Source organism: Dermacentor andersoni, chromosome 5, assembly GCF_023375885.2.
Source record: "Dermacentor andersoni chromosome 5, qqDerAnde1_hic_scaffold, whole genome shotgun sequence".
Classification (NCBI taxonomy): domain Eukaryota; kingdom Metazoa; phylum Arthropoda; class Arachnida; order Ixodida; family Ixodidae; genus Dermacentor; species Dermacentor andersoni.
Genome location: NC_092818.1, coordinates 175,823,814 through 175,844,139, shown reverse-complemented (window position 1 = coordinate 175,844,139; position 20,326 = coordinate 175,823,814). Strand labels below are relative to the sequence as shown.

The following is a 20,326-nucleotide window of genomic DNA, read 5'->3' as shown; positions in this document are numbered from 1 at the left end:
ATGGCGCTCACCTCCGCGGCACCTTGGTGGCGCATCCCACCGCCCCATTCCAATGGGGACGCTCATAACACCCATCCATCCATCAATCCACCCATGGCAGCCTCTGTAAGAGGCCGCGTTTCGACCCGGAGGCCTGCCTTCGTGCATAGCGTTCGCGGCGAGAATTTAGCGGTAACAATTACGGTTACATACGCTGCAGTTGTCGGGAAGCGCGAGAAGCAGTCACGGATCTTCGAATGAAATCGCATTCGATCCTTAAATGCGAAGTTTAGGCGTCCTCCAAAATTATCTGCTATGCCGTACAAATAATTTATTTTTTTCCTCTTGGTTGTAGCTAATAAACAATTCGTGTACCAGCCGCAACACGTGTAACTTCATTTTAATTTACACTTCAGCTTTTGGGATACACCAGTTTATCATCATCGCTGAAATAAGATTCGGCACAAGTGCCACGAGAACAGTCACAGCACATTTACTAAGAAACGGCACAAAAAGGTCACCAGTTCTCCAGTCACAAAATCTCTCCTTTTCAAAAGGCGTCGTCGTGTTAGCCAAAAATTAAAGCATGCGAAAAATACCGTCATCGAAGTATAGGTTATTCTTCACTGAAGTGTAAGGAACAAATTGGGAAAGTGTGTTTAATGCAGTTGAATTGTAAAACGCGAAAACAGGTAACGAGAAATATGTTAGCATAGATAAATATGAAACGATATCCACAGGCAGGTTGTCGGACATGCAATACGGGTTCAAGGGGGCAACGCTGTTGTTATTAAGAGGTATCGTTCACTCAGGGGCAGCAGTTATTGCCTATTCAAATACATGTAAAAAGCAGCTGTGTTTATATGAGACAATAAGTGAACTGCTTCAAAATATATAGGATGCATTTAAGATTGTAGTTTAAATTCTAAACAACGTAGAAAAGAGGAGGTTGATTTAGTCCTGAATTATTTTATAAGGTATTCCGAACTTTGGTAAGCTGAAAAAATTTTAAGCTGGATGTTCACAAGTCCGTAACTTTGCAACTAAAAAATATATAATATTTCTCTAGAGTACGTCTTTTGGAGCAACCCAAGCCATCAAGTTTGATAAATAAATTTACAGCTTAGGTGAATGTGTTACAATGTTCACGACGCTCTTGAAGAAGTCCCACTCGCCAATTAGTGGTATAGTTCAGGGCGGTGCATAGTAGACAGGCCCGTACCCAGGAATTCATTGTGGTGGGAGGGGGGGGGGGGGGAGGGCAACCCCCAAGGTAACTTCTCTATGCAAATGACGCGCAGGTGGACTTTTACTAATACAAACGTTAATAATTGCCACCCTTCGCTAGACAGGCGCGTAAACGCGCAAAAGACGAATGAAATAAGGTGTATCTCACAAGTATGTCGGGATATACACCTCTCCTTTACTTGGAAAACGAAGAACCACATCAAATTGATTCGCGCAGGAAAGAAACGTGGGAAGGACGCAACCAAGAAGAAATAAACAAGCGAAAGCGAAAAATAAAGATTTCTAGTAGCGTTCTTCTAATTAGCTCCGGAAGAAATGTAGAAAAAGATGTATTTGCGGAACAATCAAAGTTCTTTTACATCCCTCGTTTACTGCTCTGCCAAATGCCAAACGGACTCGTATTGGTAATTGGGGCGGTTGCGTAATCATGCGTAGTGACCAGCACTGTACAGCCGCAGAGAGCGCTGGATGCTGCGGCTCTAGACGTGCTGCGCCCACCGCGGAATGTTAGAAAAACACGCACATAAGCAAAGCAGAGAAGTGCCCACGTCGGCTGGCTCGATTGATAACTGTAGAAGCGTCATTCAAAACACACGGAACCATTCTCTATTGCCAGCGGTGTTTCCTCAACTTCCTTTTTAAATAAAAAGATTTTCATCCATAAATGTTTTCACAGACAATGGTTCAATTTGTTCATTTTCCCTTTTTTCGTCCTGTTTGTGTATTGTCTTTCCCTTAGTAGATCGCTTAATTTTTCAACTTCTTGCGACACTTGTTCACGTTGCAAATTTTGCACGACAAGTGTTGTACAATTAGGGAAAAATCAGATGAGGTAACGGGTGACATTCATGTTGCTTATGGGTTCAACGGTTATTTCAGTTTCATTTAAATGTTTTGGTATGGCTATGAAACGTAGATCGTTGAAAAGATATCAGTGGGGCCTTTTCAGTGCCACCAAGTTGAGATTTCGAAAGAAGCATCCAAACAATGAGAAAGGCGAGAACATTCCGCCATTCTTTAGCGGGGAGAATACCATTCTGCATTACGCCCTCAGTTCATGCAGTGTCTGTCGTGTTTCCGCGACGAACGACACCGTCTTGAACACGAACGGGAATGAACCCCCGCCTTTATTGCTCCGTAGTATACATACATATGTGTACATGTCACGCATGCGCAGGGCATCGCATCAAGGACCGTGGCATGGCAAGAACTAAACACGATAGCACAGCAACGATTATGCCACATCTCCCCTCTTCCAACAAAATAACAACCAACTAAATACTGATAAACACAGTCAAAAGAAACGTACTGCATTACATTCAGAAATCCCGTAACGGTTTGGTTTTCTTTCAGCTCTACCGAATCGTCTAACGTATTCGCCTGGTACCTGTGGCGAAACATTACCATGATCCTGTGTGGGGTCATTTTGGAGGGCTTGGAAGTTACGCTGATCGCTAACTTCTGCATTTTCCAGGCTAGGGGGAAACTCGTATGTCTCGTTGTAAGAGTCTGGAATTCTGCTTGACGCTTGCTTGACTAGAAATTTCCTGTTGTGTTCAATCTGGATGCCGCTCTCCAACGCGACGACATACGACCGCGGCCGTTTTGCCCGCTGACAGATGACTCCTTCCCGCCTGCAGTCCTTGACCCAGACAGAATGAGCGGCTGCCAATGGGACAAAGTGTCGGGCCGCATGACGGCGGTCGTAATTTTGCCGCTGCTTTGCCCGGACAACTGCATCCTTCTTCCGTACCTCTTTCAGGTTGGGTGTCTTTGATACCAGCCTGTTCGGATGGAGAGGCAGGGTTGTACGAAGCCGCCGCCCCATGAGCAGCTCCGTTGGCGTCTTGCCTAGTGGTCCCGGGATGTCCCTGTAGGCTAACATAGCCAAATAGGGATCACGAGACTTTAGCAGTAGCCCTTTTACCGTTTTCAGCATTCGTTCTACCTCTCCGTTTGCCTGCGGGTACCTAGGGCTACACGTAACTCCTTTGAATCCATAGGCCTTCGCGAACTGCTTAAATTCTCCACTGACTAATTGAGCACCGTTACCCGTGAGAAGCACGTCGGGTACACAGTGCCTAACGAAGACGTCTTTGACGTGACCAGCAACATTAGTGCTGGTGAGCGATTCCAGTAAACACAATTCTGGAAATTGAGATAGAAAATCCACTAAGAGCAAATTGTTATGGCCGTTGAGATGGAAGATATCTGCTGCGACCCTTTGCCAAGGTCGAATAGGTGTCTGGGTTGGGATCATTGGTTCACTCGGCTGTCCTCGGAACTGCGAACACACGCGGCAATTGACAACCAAAGAAGCAAGTTGAGAGCTCAAGCCCGGCCACCAAACAGACTCCCGTGCTCTTGCCCTGCATCTCGCAATGTTTTGATGACCTTCGTGAAGCAGACTTAACATTGTATTCTGGAGCGAGAGCGGCACAACGAGGCGAGTGCCATGTATGAGAACCCCTTTACACACGCTCAATATATCGCGATACTGCCAATATGGCCTCATAACGCTAATAGTGAAGTTGGGCCCGGCCAGCCTTCACGAAGGTAACGGCACAACGTACGGCAGGTCTCGTCCTTTGCCTGCTCTGCGGCGACCAGTCTAAAGTGATACGATTCACCCAACTCGGATAACGCACCAGTAACAAACGAGTTCACTTCATCCACAGAAAAGGAGTCCTTGGTTTTTTGCTCTCACACTGGCGCTCTAGAAAGTGCATCAGCAATTTCCAAATTTTTCCCAGGAACATATTCGACATCAAAACTGAATCGCATCAGACGCATTCGGAATCTCTGAATGCGCGGCGGTAGCAAATCTAGGGGAGTTTTTCCTAGCAAAGTCACTAGGGGTTTGTGATCCGTCTCCAGCGTTATGTGTAGTCCACGCACATAACTTTCCAGACGCTCAGTCGCCCATGTTAGAGCTAGGGTCACCTTTTCAATTTGCGCGTAGCACATTTCTGTTGGAGCCAGTGATCTTGAAACAAATATAACTGGCCGTCTCTCTTTGTTTGGTTGTACCTGAAGTAAAACTGCACCTAAACCGTACGACGACGCGTCTGCAGAAAGAGTGGTTTGATTCCGTGGATCAAACTTTGCCATACACTTATCAGAACAGATAGCACGTTTTATGCTGTCAAACACGATCTGGTGAGGCGCAGCCCAAATCCACTCACTGTGCTTGTGCAGCAACTGACGTAACGGCGCAGTCTTCTCAGCTAAGTCTGGAATAAACCGCGAGCAATGATTTGCAAGACCAAGGAATCTCTGCACAGCGGCAACATTTTCAGGCGGCTTCATACCAGTGATCACTACAGCTTTTGCAGGATCCGGCAGTATGCCATCTTTGCTCACTCGGCATCCCAAAAAGCAGCTCTTTTACACTGAACTGACATTTTTCACGATTCGAAGTTATGTCGACTTCTGTCAAGCGTTCTAAAGTCTGAAACAATCGCTCATCATGCCGTTTCTGTGAAGAACCAAAGACTAACACATCGTCCATTAAGTTTACGACCCCCGGCATTCCATCAAGAATTTCACACATTTTCCTTTGAAAATATTCAGGAGCAGAGGTTATGCCAAACGGCAGGCGTTCAAAGCACTAATGTCCAAAGGGAGTAATAAACGTGGTCAATAGCCGACAATCCTTGCTTAGGTTTACTTGATGGAATCCCGAGTTCGCGTCAAGTTTAGAAATTACGGCTGCTCCGCTTAGTAACCCGAGTGTCTCAACAGTGGGGAGCACAAATCGCTCACGTTTCACCCACCTATTGAGTTGAGTTAGGTCAACACATATTCGCACTTGCCCGGGCGGCTTCAGGACGGGCACTATGCCAGCACACCACTCGGTTGGCCCTTCGACATTACGAATGACGCCGTTCTTTTCCATTTCTTCTAGCTCGCGTTTCACGCCGTCCCTCAGCGGAATGGGTATACGACGAGCGGTGTAAATCGCCTAGGGCACCACGTCTGCTTTGACATTAATGCAGTATTCTCCTTTCATGGTACCCAAACCAGAGAACAAAAAAGAAGCACGTTTGCACAGCTTGGTGGATCAAAATTTCGTCTACAAATTTCCCTATTCCCAAAGCTTCGATAGCTGGCAAGCCTAAAATGACATTACTCACAGAGTTAATGACGAAAATGCCCTGCCTAACCAAACATCATTTCCACAGAATATCTGCAGTGAACTGTCCTTTCAGATCTAACACTCCATTGCCTGGTCCTTTTAAGGTTACGTTGGAACGCTCTAGAGTCTTTGGTGCGCCAGGAAACGATGCTGGAACAACGTTTACCTCTGCACCTGTGTCAATCTTAGCGGACACTGTGACCCCATTAATAGCGACCTGAACAAAACGAGCTCTTGCAATTGTACCAGCTAAAGTCCCAACAAAATAGATGGCACACTCTGTTTGCTCACTCAATGTAGCTGTCCGGAGGACACTGCACAAATCTACCTCGGATGCGCTTGCTTCTGCGATCGTGAAGTTCTGCTTTTGTGGGCAGACCGCGGCGAAATGTCCCCGTCGTTGGCACCTGAAGCAGATTGCCCCCTCTTTCAGGGCACGATGAGGTCAAATGACAGGCCCTGCCACAAGCCGCACACTTTCGGACGTCTTCTTTGGCCCATTGGTCCTCTGGACGTCCCCGGCTTGCTCGTTGATGAATTCCGTCGACCTCTACGCTGGCTGGTTGGTGGTATGGACTGCTGTGAAGTTCCTGTTGTTGCTGTACCGCTTCCTTCATCCTTGCCTTTGTCAGTGCCGTTTTCAGAGTCAGTGCAGCGTCCATCTGTAGGGCCTCGGACAACTTTGTGTCAAGTAGTCCAACCATGAAACGGTCGAGGATCATCCGTTCTTTCATCACGCCATAGTCACATTTATCTGCCAAAGTATGTACGGCCGTTACATACTGGTCCACCGATTCGCCTGAAACTTGGTGGCGACGATGAAAACACGCCCTTTCGTAGACCAAATTGCGTGTGGGTATGAAGTAGGCGTCGAAACGTTTTTTCACCACTTCATAATCCTTTGAATGTTCTTCCGACAGCTCAAAGGTCTTGAATACGTTGCGTGCCTGCCGCCCCATGGTATACAGCAGCGTGCGTACCTGAGCCTCTTGAGTTCGCTCATTAAGGCCGGAGGCAAATCGATAATCATCGAATTCTTGCACCCACGCCGGCCACTCTGACGCCTTGTCAAAGTTGAAGCTCGTTGGTGGCTGTACCGGAAGGAGCTGGCACGAAATACCACTTTCCGCTCGCACCATGGCTCGAAGCTCTTGTTCCGTTATCGTGTCCGAGCCGAGGACGCCAACGATGGAGGTCAGCCATACCGGTATCTTCTCACGTCGCCCGTGGTTCCACCCAATTTGCGAAGACCACTTCTGACACCATGTCGTGTTTCCACGACAAACGACACCGTCTTGAACACGAACGGGAATGAACCCCCGCCTTTATTGCTCCGTAGTATATATACATATGTGTGCATGTGACGCATGCGCAGGGCATCGCATCAAGGGCCGTGGCATGACAAGAACTAAACACGATAACACAGCAACGATGATTATGCCACAGTGTCCTCCCCCTTAGCCCGATCAGCGATCGCTTCCACGCCTCGGCCATAATAATACTGTAACCGCAACCCAGTGTTGACCGCCGAATCGCTGTCACGTCTCAAGATTCATTTGGCGGCGCTTTAGGAATGTGGGCGCGGAGCGGTGGCGTAGACGTGGGGAGGAGGGGTTGAGGAAGTGTATGGCGCCTAATTTCGGTGGTGAGGAGGGAGGAGCCCGGCAACCCCAGGCGAGGGGGGGGGGGGGGGGGCGGGAATGCGTGCCTGATAGCAGATCAATTTTGTTCACCTTAAGAAAAAATCGCGAACAGCTACCGTCGGCCTCAGACATTTAACACTTGAATATATGTCGAAAGAATATGACTCCTCGGCGAATGTGTATACTGGCGGATCGGTCTCGCAGTATGCGTCTGGTGCGGCTTTCGTCGTGCCTGCGCATCAAATCATTCAACAGTTTCGTCTGTGTAACAAGAACACTACAACATCTACGGAACTAGTGACAATCGATAGGCCGTTCAATATATCTCGCGACAGCGTCCTCAAGCATGGACAGTCTTCAGTGACGCAAAATAAGGCTCTGCAATTAATTAGAGTGGTGTTGAAAGAAAGCGCTTACAGAGTGTTGGCGCTTCAAACTGCCGAGCTCTACACTTTAGCGCAAGAAAACGGCAACCATATCAGATTTCAGTGGATTCCCAGTCACTGTGGCATACACGACAACGAACTGGTCGATACCAAGGCGAAGAAAGCACTCGAAGAACTAGAGTCACTGCTTGCAATTCCTTTTACAAGAGCGGACGCCAACTGACTCCTCTCCAGTGTCCTCCGAAAATCGAAAGAGAAGCACTGGGACAATCCGGATAATCGCCACAGAGGACTCCAGAGATTAGACTCTACCATGAAATTTAGGTTACCACCGAAAATTCAACGCAGCTGTGTCAGTCTTCTGCACAGACTAAGGCTGGGGGTAGCGTTTAAACGCGGATACGTGCAACTCGATCGGAATCTGTACCTGGCAACGCATAACATTACAACGGTATCTAGTGAGGCAACCCTAGCAGTGTTATTGGAGGAATTAGAGGGCAGTAAATGGGATATAATAGGGCTCAATGAAGATAGGAGGACAAATGCAGCATATACAGTGCTAAAAAGCGGGCACGTCCTGTGCTACCGGGGCTTAGCGGAGAGACGAGAACTAGGAGTCGGATTCCTGATTAATAAGGATGTATCTGGTAACATAAAGGAATTCTATAGCATTAACGAGAGGGTGGCAGGTCTTGTTGTCAAACTTAATAACAGGTACAAATTGAAGGTCGTACAGCTCTACGCCCCTACATCCGGTCATGATGACCAGGAAGTCGAAAGCTTCTATGAAGACGTGGAATCGGCGATGGGTAAAGTGAAAACAAAATACACTCTACAGATGGACGACTTCAATGTGAGGGTAGGCAAGAAACAGGCTGGAGACAAGTCAGTGGGCGAATGTGGCATAGGTTCTAGGAATAAGAGGGGAGTGTTATTAGTAGACTTTGCAGAACAGAATAATATGCGGATAATGAATACCATCTTCCGCAAGCGGGATTCTATCGAATATTCTATCGATCTGACTTTGCCTAATGCTTAACTTCTATGTCCTTCTAAGAGATAAAACCTCAAATCTGGGCTCACTGCGTTCGTTGGTCTGAGCCTTCATACTTTTCATTGTGCCAGTCTTGTCGGACCGCGTCCTCGTGTTCTGCTTCAAGCTCGTCATATCGTAGAGAAAAACAAGATTTTGCTCACGACTATAGAGATCGAACTGCTGGTACTGCATCGTTAGGCACTTTACAGCAGGGAACTTTGTCCGCCGCCATATCACGTGGCAATGTCACATGGAAACTGGTGTGCGTTCTTGTGAACCATGTGAACTACGAGACTGGTCGCTTCTGTTCATGTATTTCGGAGCCAAAAGGAAGCAGTACTATAGCGAACGAGGATGGCGCCGTGTGTGTCGCAAGTACGTGTCTTTTAAGAACGCCTTGGGTTGCAATAAATGAGTATACAGCCAAAGTCATCATTTAAGTGCACTAAAGTCGTTTATTTCTCAAAAATCTTCTGGCCCATTTCGGCAGGCAGCGCAAGGGGATACTCCGCGATGCTGTGGAATGAACAGTATGGGCACGTTACAGCGCCTCGGAAATTCTTGTCTTTGAGTTCTGTTCCTTGACCTAGCCTACGAGCCGGTCTCTTAAATTTCTTGCCGTGACATCCCCTTGTAATGCAATCATGTGGATGGAGCTTCTGTGACAGCCTTGACTGACTAAAAGACGAGACAAAACGGTTCCAGTCTTCAGATGATGTTTATGTTGACAAGGATGCCGGATCAAGGAAAGTTTCATATTTGATAATATTTTTCTGAGAGGTCATTTTATTCGCAGTCTGTAGATTGCCTTTAGTGCCACCGGATCGTTTGCATGAAGAGCCGATAGGCTATTTCAATAACTAACGTCAGCGAGGAAAAGCCACATCCGGCTAAATAGACGAGCACACAATCGCGGAATGGCATGTCGACAGAAAAAGCGCTGATCTTGCGCTGGCGGATGTGTGTGCTAGAATCCGCATCAAGAAGTCCGGACTCGAGCAGGGCAGTCACTAACCGTCGGTGCTGGCGTCTGCGATTACACAATAAGAAAAGAAACCATAGCATGAGAACATTTGTCAAGATGTTTGTTGGTTCAATATTGTAAAAGAGAAATTTGTAAAATTAAAGAGGGAGTATGAAGAGCTATTACTAGAACAATAATGACTAATGGTAAAAAAGAACTCAGTTATAAGCGTAAGCATAAGAATAATACAATACGAGTAAATGATTGGTGTGTCTATCTCCACAGTATTTATTTGAAACGTTTAAGGAAACCTTTGCTGAAACTAGATTTTAACGAGTACGTTTGGTCTACAGTCCACTCTTTGAAGTGACAGCTTGTGCTATACAGCAAGTTCAGTCTCATCAACTTATTGAAGGAGATTCTTGGTTCAGTACCAAGAAAGATTTCAACAAATAAGCCAGCAATATTAAATGCGAGAGCGTTCGCTGGGCACCTTCTTTAACATTTGCGCAGAGTAAACTCGTAGGCATTTTGACATCGAAAGAATTAGCGAGAATTCTTGAGGTTGTTGGTTTACGACAAAATTAAGCAACTACAGATCGGAGAAGTTCGTTCCAATACAAATCTTTTCTTATATTTGCCCTACCAAATGTAGAGAAAACATGTATAATAAGGTCAATGGCATGAACAGAGTATGTGCTCTGTCGTAAAAACGGCACTGTGCCTTAGGTTCTGTTGCAGGTCATCTCACTCAGCACCTGCGGAGTCAATATATGCGTGAAAAAGTACACGATCCACATGCTTTTTACAGTCTTTAAAAGCCTGCCGACACTACAGCATCAAAAATAGTTTAGGTGTTCAGGCAGTCGCATCATAGTCGTTTCCATCATAGGGGTCTGTGAGTGAATCAGAGCAAACAGATAGCCCACCCCCCTCCTTTTACAGACTACATAAAATATTCACTCACCTCAGTGGGAAGCTGCCATGGGCGGGAGAAAGCATAATAGAGGTCAATAACGTGTCCGACCCAGGCACAAGCTCCTGCTTCTCCGCAAGGCCCAACAGGAATGCAGAAGACATAATGATGCCGACATGCGTACCTCTACGAATTTTCGGAGCGCAGTCTCGCCAAAAGTTGTGCGTCGTGCAGCGTGGCGCACATTGTTCCAGGAGTCTGTTCAGTGACTGTAAGTAGGATGCTGTTGCCGCACCTTCGGATACTCTTCGAATGATGTTACGCGTGGCAGCATTCACGCAGAGACGCCTTGCGCCAGAATTTAGCCGTGAGATAAACTCCTCCGTGTCCCGAATATCACTCGAATATTCCGGTACAGTGCGAGACGAAGTAACCTCTGTCTGAATGAAATTGATTAAGAAGAGCATAGCCACCATCCAAGAAGCCATCATAATTTTACTAGACAGGGCGATTGAGTTCATTTCCGGAGGTGGACTGCGGCCAAGGTAAGTGCTTACGAGGAAAGCGATCACGCCCGACAGAGACGGAGCTGCGTTTGGTGAGAACCGGTGGTGGACTTGCGCTGCCAAAAGGATTATCACCACAGCAGGAGTCAATATTATTGGAATATGAAAGAACGACTGCCAAGTGCTAGCGAACGACGGGACCAAGGGACCCGAACGCTTGACGAGGGTGCGGGCAGCGTTGGGTACGTAAAGGGCGTAGGGGTAGAAGAAGCAGCGGGACCAGCAGTACACATTACGCGTGCCTAAGATGACGTCTACGCGTCGGTCCAGCAGCAACGAATCGCTGTCGTTCTTGTTCCATCGCTCAATTAAAGTATTGTTGAGGGCTCGGTACGCTTTAATTACCATGCGCGGCTTCGGACCGTACAAGCCGTTGCCGAAGTTGTTCCGCTGATCAAAAACGGCGTATTCTATTTTCGCGTTCTTTGGATACTTTAGGGCAGAAGCTGCGCTACCTATTGAAAGTGTCTCTGCACTTTGGTGCACCCGACGTTGACTCGTGTTGCAGTGCTTATAGTCGCCAAAATGTGCGGTAATTTCGGATTCGCTCACGGTAATTACTTGGCATGAGTGGTTGGCAAGTTTCTCGAGGACGTTTTCGTGCTTTTGTACTGCAAAAATCCAGTGAACATTCGAATAAAACTTTTCGAAGTGGGTTACTTCCTGGAATATGCTAGCTGGCAGGTTATCATGCTGTGGTATAAGCACTAAGGCTTGGGCCGGTATGTAAACTGCTGGTGCAACGTGGCTAGCAAATCTTTTGGACAGCCCGCTGTTAATTGGAATGCTCCAGACACTTACTGGGACAGAACTGTTTCGTAGAAACTTTGCCACTAGTCGCTCATCAACTGATGAATAGAGTACAGCTACAATAGTTGATGGCCGACTTATAACATTAATTACGCTTTCCATCAGCGAAGTCATCTGGCTGGACTTGGAAGTAATAAATGTGATCAATATGAAGGCGACAAAAGAAAAATCGCGGAATGGTTTCATTACTCGGACTAATGCACCTTAGGTGGCAAAACACTCACTGCTAACACTGACACGAGAGAGAATATGAGAAGGAAAGGCAGGAGGCTTAATGAGACTTTGCCCAGTTTGCTACCCCTACACGCGGAGAGGGGGAGCGTGGAGTGAAAGAAATAGAGCGAGAAGACAGGAATCTCGAACGCACTTTCACATACACAAAGCCAGGAACCGCATATCTAAAGCCGAGCACTCAAGTCTGTCGCCTTCAGATGCTCTAGAAGATCTCGAATGGCCTTTCAGGTTGCCAAAGTAATTCCTTGCTTGGAAATGCAAGGAAGCGTCCGATTCTCCTAAAGGAGCCGCACGAAGTGTGTTCTACCTCGACAGACAACACTTATACAAAAAGTAGCAGTAATTTATTCTCGTTCATTATAGCTCTCGTGTAAAAAAAAAAGAATTATACCACTGCTTGGAGTAACTTGCCGTGAGCATGCGTACTTTTTCTCCCTTCGTGGATTTGAAAGTATTTATTCTGTACTGCGGCATGTTGAAGTGAACAAAGATGCTCGTATGCTTCTACTTGTAACGATTGGAGCGCGACGACTGTTTACCAATGCATTAGGCTTGAACGCTTTCCAGGCGATGAGTCTATACCACCCGCGAAGGTGCGTGTTGATATTCATAGAAAACATGCTTGGCTGATAACGCCATAGTAAAAAAAAGAGACGTCATTTTGTGTGCTGGGTGATTTACTTTAAAGAAATTCTGAACTGTCAACTGCACTACAGGGCTTCCGGGAAGGCACGCAGGAAAGTGTGTTGACTGCATGCAAGTGTATGGTGCGGCAGTGACATCAATTTTCAGAGCAACTCGCGCTGCTGCTTTCTGAAGCCAGGTATGTCAACAGTACAAAATATACTTACGGCTACACTTAAGTGGTGTTTATAGATCAATTTTGAAGATATTGAGCTTGACCGCCTACTTGTCCCCAATAAACAAAAAAAATATTTTAAGAAAGAAAAAGAAATAGTTTGTACGTCATTGTTATAATAAACACATGGGGGCTCTTTGGAATGTTTTGTCATTCAACCTAAGCGCGCTCAAAACGAAAAGAAAACAAACTGAAGGTTTTGCACATGCTCATGGTAACACGGGCTACAAATTTTAACTATGATTGGTATATCCCTAGAAAGGCGAGTAAGAATGTCCCAGCATAATCTGAACTTTTCATGTTTTCAGTTCCATACCTCAGAATGCAAGTACGCGTTTCCTGCCGCTACTGTCGAGTTGTGAAATTTATTCGCAGGAGTAGTCCTATGATTAACATTATTTATTTAATTTCATTTATTTCATTTATTTCCACCTTAAAGGCATGGAGGCATTACATAAAAGAGGGCTTTAATCCTTGTGACAATATTAGAACAAATGTACAGAACAGTAAAGAAACAACAATAAACAAAACAAGCCAGGAACAATTGTGAAAAAAGGGCAATACTGAGTTAGAGTAAGGGTAGGTGGGATCGGTAATAAAATTTACGGTCAGTGCATGACACCATATTGTCACGTGGTAGTGAAGTTAAAGAACACAGTAGCAATACTGTGAAAGACAAAACTTGCTTTTATTGGACGAACCTGTGCCCACAAAGACAGGCTACACTTCAAGCACAACGATTACGGCGAACACAGTCGGCGAGCATCGTAAATCTGAGCAGCGGCTCAAGCGCGTCGGCTTTTATACATCAGTCGTCGAGTGTTCCGGAGTAATCGCTGGGACGCGCGTGCCTTCCACAAAATTCTACATTATTCACGTCGCGCGCACATGCGATCAGATTACACAAGGTTTGGTCACAGAGAGCGGATGGAAGCATGGACAACATTCCAGAAACTTCCGATACATGCAGGCGCGTCCTGCGCTGTGCGATAACGTTTGATAGGCGGTGAAACGTGTCGCCCGATAAAGCCGAACAAGTACACGTATCAGTATCTTCTGGGAGATGGTTCCAATGGGTTATTGCGTCGGGGAAGAATGAAGTGTTCATGGCAGACGATCGGGTGGTAATGTTTGCTTGGTACGACTGTGGCTTAAGCGAGAGGATGTACGTAAGGTTGGATTTAATAGGGAATGCCTGGAATGTGGATGGTAATAAAAGGTGTGAAGCAAACAGAGAGGAGAGATGATCCGGCGGGAAGCAAGTGATGGTACACTCTTAGGCAAAGTTACACCCTTTGGCTTGCCCCTTCTGCCACACAACAATTATCGTTATCTGCCTTGATGCGCTTCCTTTCTTTAACGCTGCGAGCCCGGAACATTCCAGTAACGAACGGCACGCGCGTTATCAGAAGGGGCACTCCAAAGGGTGTAAACTGTTCTGTGCTGATAACGCGCGTGCCGTTCGTTACTGGAAAGTACCGGGCTCGCAGCGTTAAAGAAAGGAAACGCATCAAGGCAGATAACGATTATTGTTGTGTGGCAGAAGGGGCAAGCCAAAGGGTGTAACTTTGCCTAAGAGTGTAGTTCAAGTGCACGTTTTAGTGCGGCTATGCTGGTTTCACGAGAGTAAATGGAAGTTATAGACCGAGCAGCGCGATTTTGTATTGCTTCTATGTCATAGGTAAGATATGATTGGGAAGGGTGCCAGATTGATGACGCATATTCTAACTGCGGACGTACGAATGTTAGATATGCTAACTTTTTATTCCTGGTTATGCGGCTTTCAGATTGCGTTTTATATACGCAAGTGTGCGTGAAGCATTAGAACAGATGGTGTCAATATGAGTTGCCCATAATAGTGTCGATGTCATGTGAACGCTGAGATATCTGTAAGACGGGGCATGATAGATAGGAGCCGAATTTTTTGTGTAGGTGTGACTGGTTGAGCTTTGGTTGAGGGTGAATGTCAGAGCTTTGCATTAAGTAAGGTTAAGCGGTATGAACCATTTCTCGCACCATACCGCGATGGAATCGAGATCGTGTTGTAGTGCGGGGATGTCACTCGAGCCTTCGTTAGGGGCATATAGGACGCAGTCATACGCGAAAAGACGTAATTTATTCTTGATGTTTGCCGGTAAGTCATTGATGTAGATGAGAAAAAGTAGAGGCGATAAACCAGCGCCCTGTGGCACACCCGATGTTACGCTGCTAAGAGATGAATTATGATGGTTATTTGCAGAAATAAACTGTGTGCGCCCTTCTAAAAAGTGTTCAAGCCAGGTAAGCAAGCTATTTGGGATTCAGATAGATGCGAGTTTCTGAAGTAGGCGATTGTGGCAAACGCGGTCGAATGCTTTAGAGTAATCCAAGAAAATGGCATCAATCTGCAAATGAAGGTCCATGAATTGCAGAATGTCATGGGTGAACTTGGCGAGTTGGGTCTCGCATGAAAATAGTTTTCTGAAGCCGTGCTGGTGAGGGTAAAAGAAGTTGACAGATTCCAGGTGAGCCATTAGGTTGGATGAGATTACATGTTCTAGAAGTTTAGAAGGAATGCCGGTCAGATAAATTGGGCGATAATTTATAGCACGAGAGCGGTCGCCAGTCTTAAATATTGGTACGACGTGGGCCTTTTTCCAGTCGTCGGGCAAGCTTTCAGTCTTTAAGGATTGCGTAAATATTTGGTGTAGTACCTGGCTAGAAATATTACTGGTGTTAACTAGTATTTTGACGTTAATTCCACCCCACCCAGCTGAGGTGGTTAGTTTTAGTGAATTAATGAGGCTACATATGCCATCAGGGTTGATCTTCATGTCTGGCATCAATTTTACTGAAACTGGTGGTATTGGTTCAATGGGAGTGTCATTAGTGTTGGAGAAAACTGTGAAGTAGTCGTTAAGAGCTGACGCGCATTTCTCAGAGTTAATGAGATTACCATCTGAATCTGTTAGTTCAATCTGTCTAGTATGTGTCTTTACTGATAGTAAGCGCCAGAATTTATTGGGGTTTGATCGTAGAATCGTCAGAAGGTCATGATTAAAGAAGTTATCTTTGGCTATCGTCAGCTCCTGAATATATTGGTTAGAGCACAGCTCGTATTTTCACTATGTTTCTGAGTTATTTGAAAGTTTGGCTTTTCTGTAAAGGCTTTTCTTTTTAGTAAGGAGAGCTTTGAGCCGTTTATTAAACCATTCATTGTTAGAGTCGGATTTCACGAGAACGGTTGGTATGTGTCTAGCTTCCAAGTTCAGCAATACATCCTTATAAAGTTTCCACTTGCTATAGACAGTTCTTGATAAGTAAGATTGCTGAAAATCATTAAAAAAATTTTGAAGTTCGTTATTTATGGCGTCAAAATCTGCGCTTCTCTAATCTTTTATTATTTTTGTTGTGGGCGACTTTTTCTTAAGCGCTATTTTCATGCAGATATGGATGATATTATGATCGCTAAGACCGGGTAGTGTGGTAACGTTCTTTAGGCTATCAGGGCAAGATGTGAGCATAAGGCCAAGGGTGTTATCCCCTCTTGTAGAACATATCACCTGATGCAGGTTGAAGTCTAGGATAAGATCAATAAATTGTTTAGCTTCTGATAACGGCGACCTGTTGGTTACAGAAAGCAGAGGCCAGTTAATGTTAGGGTAATTGAAGTCGCCAAAGAGGTGAATAGGCGCGTTAGGGAATTTGCCAGTGATGTCGGTTAGTGCTTTACGGAGTAAATCGCATAATGACGGATGGCTGTCCGGCGGCCTATAGCACACGCCAAAAATTGTCTTTCCAACACCATTGTAAGCGCAGGTCCACAATAGCTCGAGATTATCATCTCGACTGATCAGGGAAGATGAGAAGGTGTTTCTGATAGCTAATAAAATGCTTCCTGCTATCCGGTTGCTCCGATCATGGCGATACAGAGCATAGCCGGAATTTGGAGGGAAAATATCACTATCTCTTACGTCTCCGCTTAGCCACGTTTCAGTTAATGCTATGATGTCGGTATCGATGTCATGAGTGAAGCTGCGAAGTTGTTCTCGTTTGGGTAGTAAACTGCGCATGTTAGTGAAAGCTATGCTAAGGAGAGGTAAAGATGAGGGACGATTGCGGGATGAGGTTGGAATGATAGGCTTCGTTGTCCGTCATATCATATTTTCGTGTCTTGTTATTTGAGATGCGCTGTTTATGCGCCTTTTAGAAGGGCCTCGTAGCCTCAATCACGCCGTCAGAAGTAGGGTCGTAGTGATAGCGCTTATTGTTGACAAGCAACTTATCTACGTGTAGTTTGAACGCACATTTCTTGTGGCCGTATGAAATTTAACAATTTAGAACGTGCGATGCGAGTAGCAGGAGTGAACTCTTCACGTATAGCGAAGTCTGTTGCCTTTAGTTTCCGCCCACAGGCCAGAATGTTTTCCTTTGACTTGAAATGAGCCAACATGATAATTATTGGGCGTTTTCTTTCAGGACGGTATTTGCCTGTGCGATGAGAACGTTCAATAGCGCTTGGTTCTAGATGCATTTCCAGCTTGTTAGCGCAGAAATTGACGATTTTTTCCTCAGACTCTTTCCATGTTCCTTTTTCATTGTCTTCCAGACTGAGGAAAAGCAAGTTATTACGGCGCATTCTGTTGTTTGTGTCAGTGCTCTCAGCTTTTAGCAGCGCTATCTCTTTGATGGAAACATTCTGTCGAGTCGCAATTACTTCGTACTGATGGTCGTTTTTTAGTACAGAAATACGTTTTGTAAGTGCAGCTATTGTGTTGTATTTGAGAATGTTGGCTTCTCTGAGCTCACTTATATTGGTGCGTATTTCTGAAATTACTTCTTTTAGTTCTTTGTTCGTCTGTGAAAGGGAAGAAACGGTGTCTCTGTCGGGGCCTGCGTTAAGTTCAACGTCTCCAGAGAGCAACAGGATTAGATCGGACAGAAGCGCAAAGGCAACAGCTTTATAGTACAGACGCACAACTCTACCCCATTTCAAGTCGCAGGGGCACGACGCCGCGAAGAGACAACGATTGTCGCTACGAAATTCCTTAGCATTTTGTAAGTAACTAACCTGCAAGGTTAGGAAAGCGATGAGCATCCTGCGTTCAGCGGTGTCGTGCCCCCGCTGGTCAGCTTTGCCACGCCGATTAAATACAGCCTGGCTTGAACTTGTGACTGATGACGTCGCCTTCGTAGGGTGTTGCCAGGTGAACGAAGATTCTGCCGCTAAACCTGGACTTTTCTTCACGGCTTCGGTGACGAGAGGCGGACGGGTAGCCCAGGATTGTGGTGGTTTCAGGGAAGGCGATCCGGTTTGCCGAAAGGATTCTGGGGCAGGGCATGGACCAGCACAAGACCAGCACGACAGCATCTGCAAGGTTAGGAAAGCGATGAGCATCCTGCGTTCAGCGGTGTCATTCCCCGTTTCATTAGCTTCATTTGCTTATAGCCATCATTGCAGCACAATCACCGCACTTGCCCGATCGCCGTATAGAGATTGGTATTGTTAAACAATAATCTCCATTCGCACCATTATTATAGAAGGGATTATGCACAAATAATGCGATCCTTATTAACAATGGTGGCTATAAAATTGAATGTCTGGACACGGGTCAACACAGCGAAGCAAGGACATGATCAATTTGAGAAATCGGTTGTCTAATAAGCGGTTTTACGTTTTGAACTAGCATGTTGAAAACCTGCTCATCGCCTACGCGTCCATACTGAGGATTCAAATATTAAACAACTATAAATTAGCGTTCACAAGCCTAGGTAAAAGCCTAACGTATAGGTAAGAAATGCGTTCTGCTTATTCTGCAGGTTGCGTATGCTATTGTCCTATAGTAGCTTACGTTCGCAATGTTACTGTATCATATTTCACACGTTTAATATACATAATGCTTACGTACACAACGAAATCGAACTGTAAAACATGGAAGCCCCCTGGCTCAAGGTTCACTGCGAATTGTCACGGTTGCTATTTTTGTCTCTCGTTATGTTTTATTGGCACTAAATTGTGAAGAAAGCTTTTGTTTTCGCCATACTCACCTGAAACGATAGTTGCGAACCTACGGTGGGCGTAATTTGTGAGAGCGTTAGGCAACTACAGCAGACGTATAGACTAAAAAGGAAATTTAAGTGGGATGGGGGCTGAATATTATCTTTTGAACTGTTGCACAGATGCTTATAAAAATTTACAGGCTGATGTATATCGCTGTTTGAGGAATATACTGTAAATTTCATTCATACAGATTAAATAGGAAAGAAGTTATCCCTGTAATACGGGCCAATTATACATGTCACCTTAGCAAAACTATGATTTCGGAAATAATGAAGACCCACTGACTGTTTCCGTTAGATGTCTTCTAGGTATCTTTGAAATGATCACCTCGTATGTCCTTCTTAGTATAGACCTAACAACAGAGTCGCATTAAAGTGGCCGGACGGTTGCTTATTTAATCAACCGTATTGAACATTTGGGACACCATGAGCCATACGATGACGTACGCGCTGAATCCTTAACCTGTGCCTTTCATACGTTTTGAAGATACGCATGCCGTAACGTGACTGAAAATGATTGCGTCAGCCTAGTTGAACGCTATTCTAAACCTCTGTGGAATATAATAATCGGAATCAAAACGCTTGACTCACAAATTTTTCCGCTTGTGTTGCAGATGCAAAAAGTGACGTGCGTAGTTGAAAAAAAAAAACACTAGAAGCTGAACGCCATAGTACGGGTCAATACTTAGGAACAAACCGGCGCAAAAAGCCCGCAGGCGTAAAAAAGGAGTAAACAGCATAGGTGCTCGCTCTCAACAAAAGGTTTATTCTCGAAATAAATAACATATATACACTCAGGGTAACTGAAATAACAAAGAAATTTTAACGGCGCGTGTCTTAAGCGAAGATCTACATTTAGAATTGTAGGATGGGGAATGCCTGCAAACACGCGCCTCTTGACCTGCACCACTTCATCAACAACCTAGGAGATATGTCATTTCACTTACTTGTAACGTCATGGTGGCCTGGCTAGCACACGTGTGACCTAGAGCAGCAATAAAACACGCTTTGATATTAACTTGCCAATTGGGAGTAATGGTAAAACTTAATTTGTGCCGGCATAAATATGGGGTTACAACGACACTTCTTGTAGTGCATGGCCTGGTGCTACCCTGCTCCATTATTGACACTGATCACGTGCTCGTAAAGGCGGGTGTGCACACACCAGCAGGTTTTCCACATGTAGGCGACACCCCACGAATAAGTCATGCGATAAAAAACAACTGCGCAAAATTAGGCCTGTAGTTTTCTACGCTCTGCACCCGTCATTCATGCGTATTCGCAGCTAATCACTTCTCGGCCTTCTTCCCACAGCTGGAAAAATATGTATGAGGTTTCCGCGGCATAATTGAGACCAATCTGATACCCAGACATCTCCCCCATTTCGCAGGAAACACCCATAGGAAAATGAATAAAATTTGGAGATCTTACGCGTCAAACCTACGACATGATTATGAGAAACGGTGAGGTGGGGTACTCAGAATTAATTTAGACGCCAGCGGTTACTT

General features: G+C 45.5%; 1 protein-coding gene across 1 annotated transcript; it reads right to left on the bottom strand.

The window, feature by feature from the left end:
- Nucleotides 1–5,652: 5,652 nt before the first annotated feature.
- LOC140218587 (uncharacterized) lies at nt 5,653–6,504 on the bottom strand. The gene has a single exon (XM_072288391.1). It carries the CDS (start codon nt 6,502–6,504, stop codon nt 5,653–5,655), a length of 852 nt encoding a protein of 283 aa, XP_072144492.1.
- Between the last annotated feature and the right edge of the window lie 13,822 nt (nt 6,505–20,326).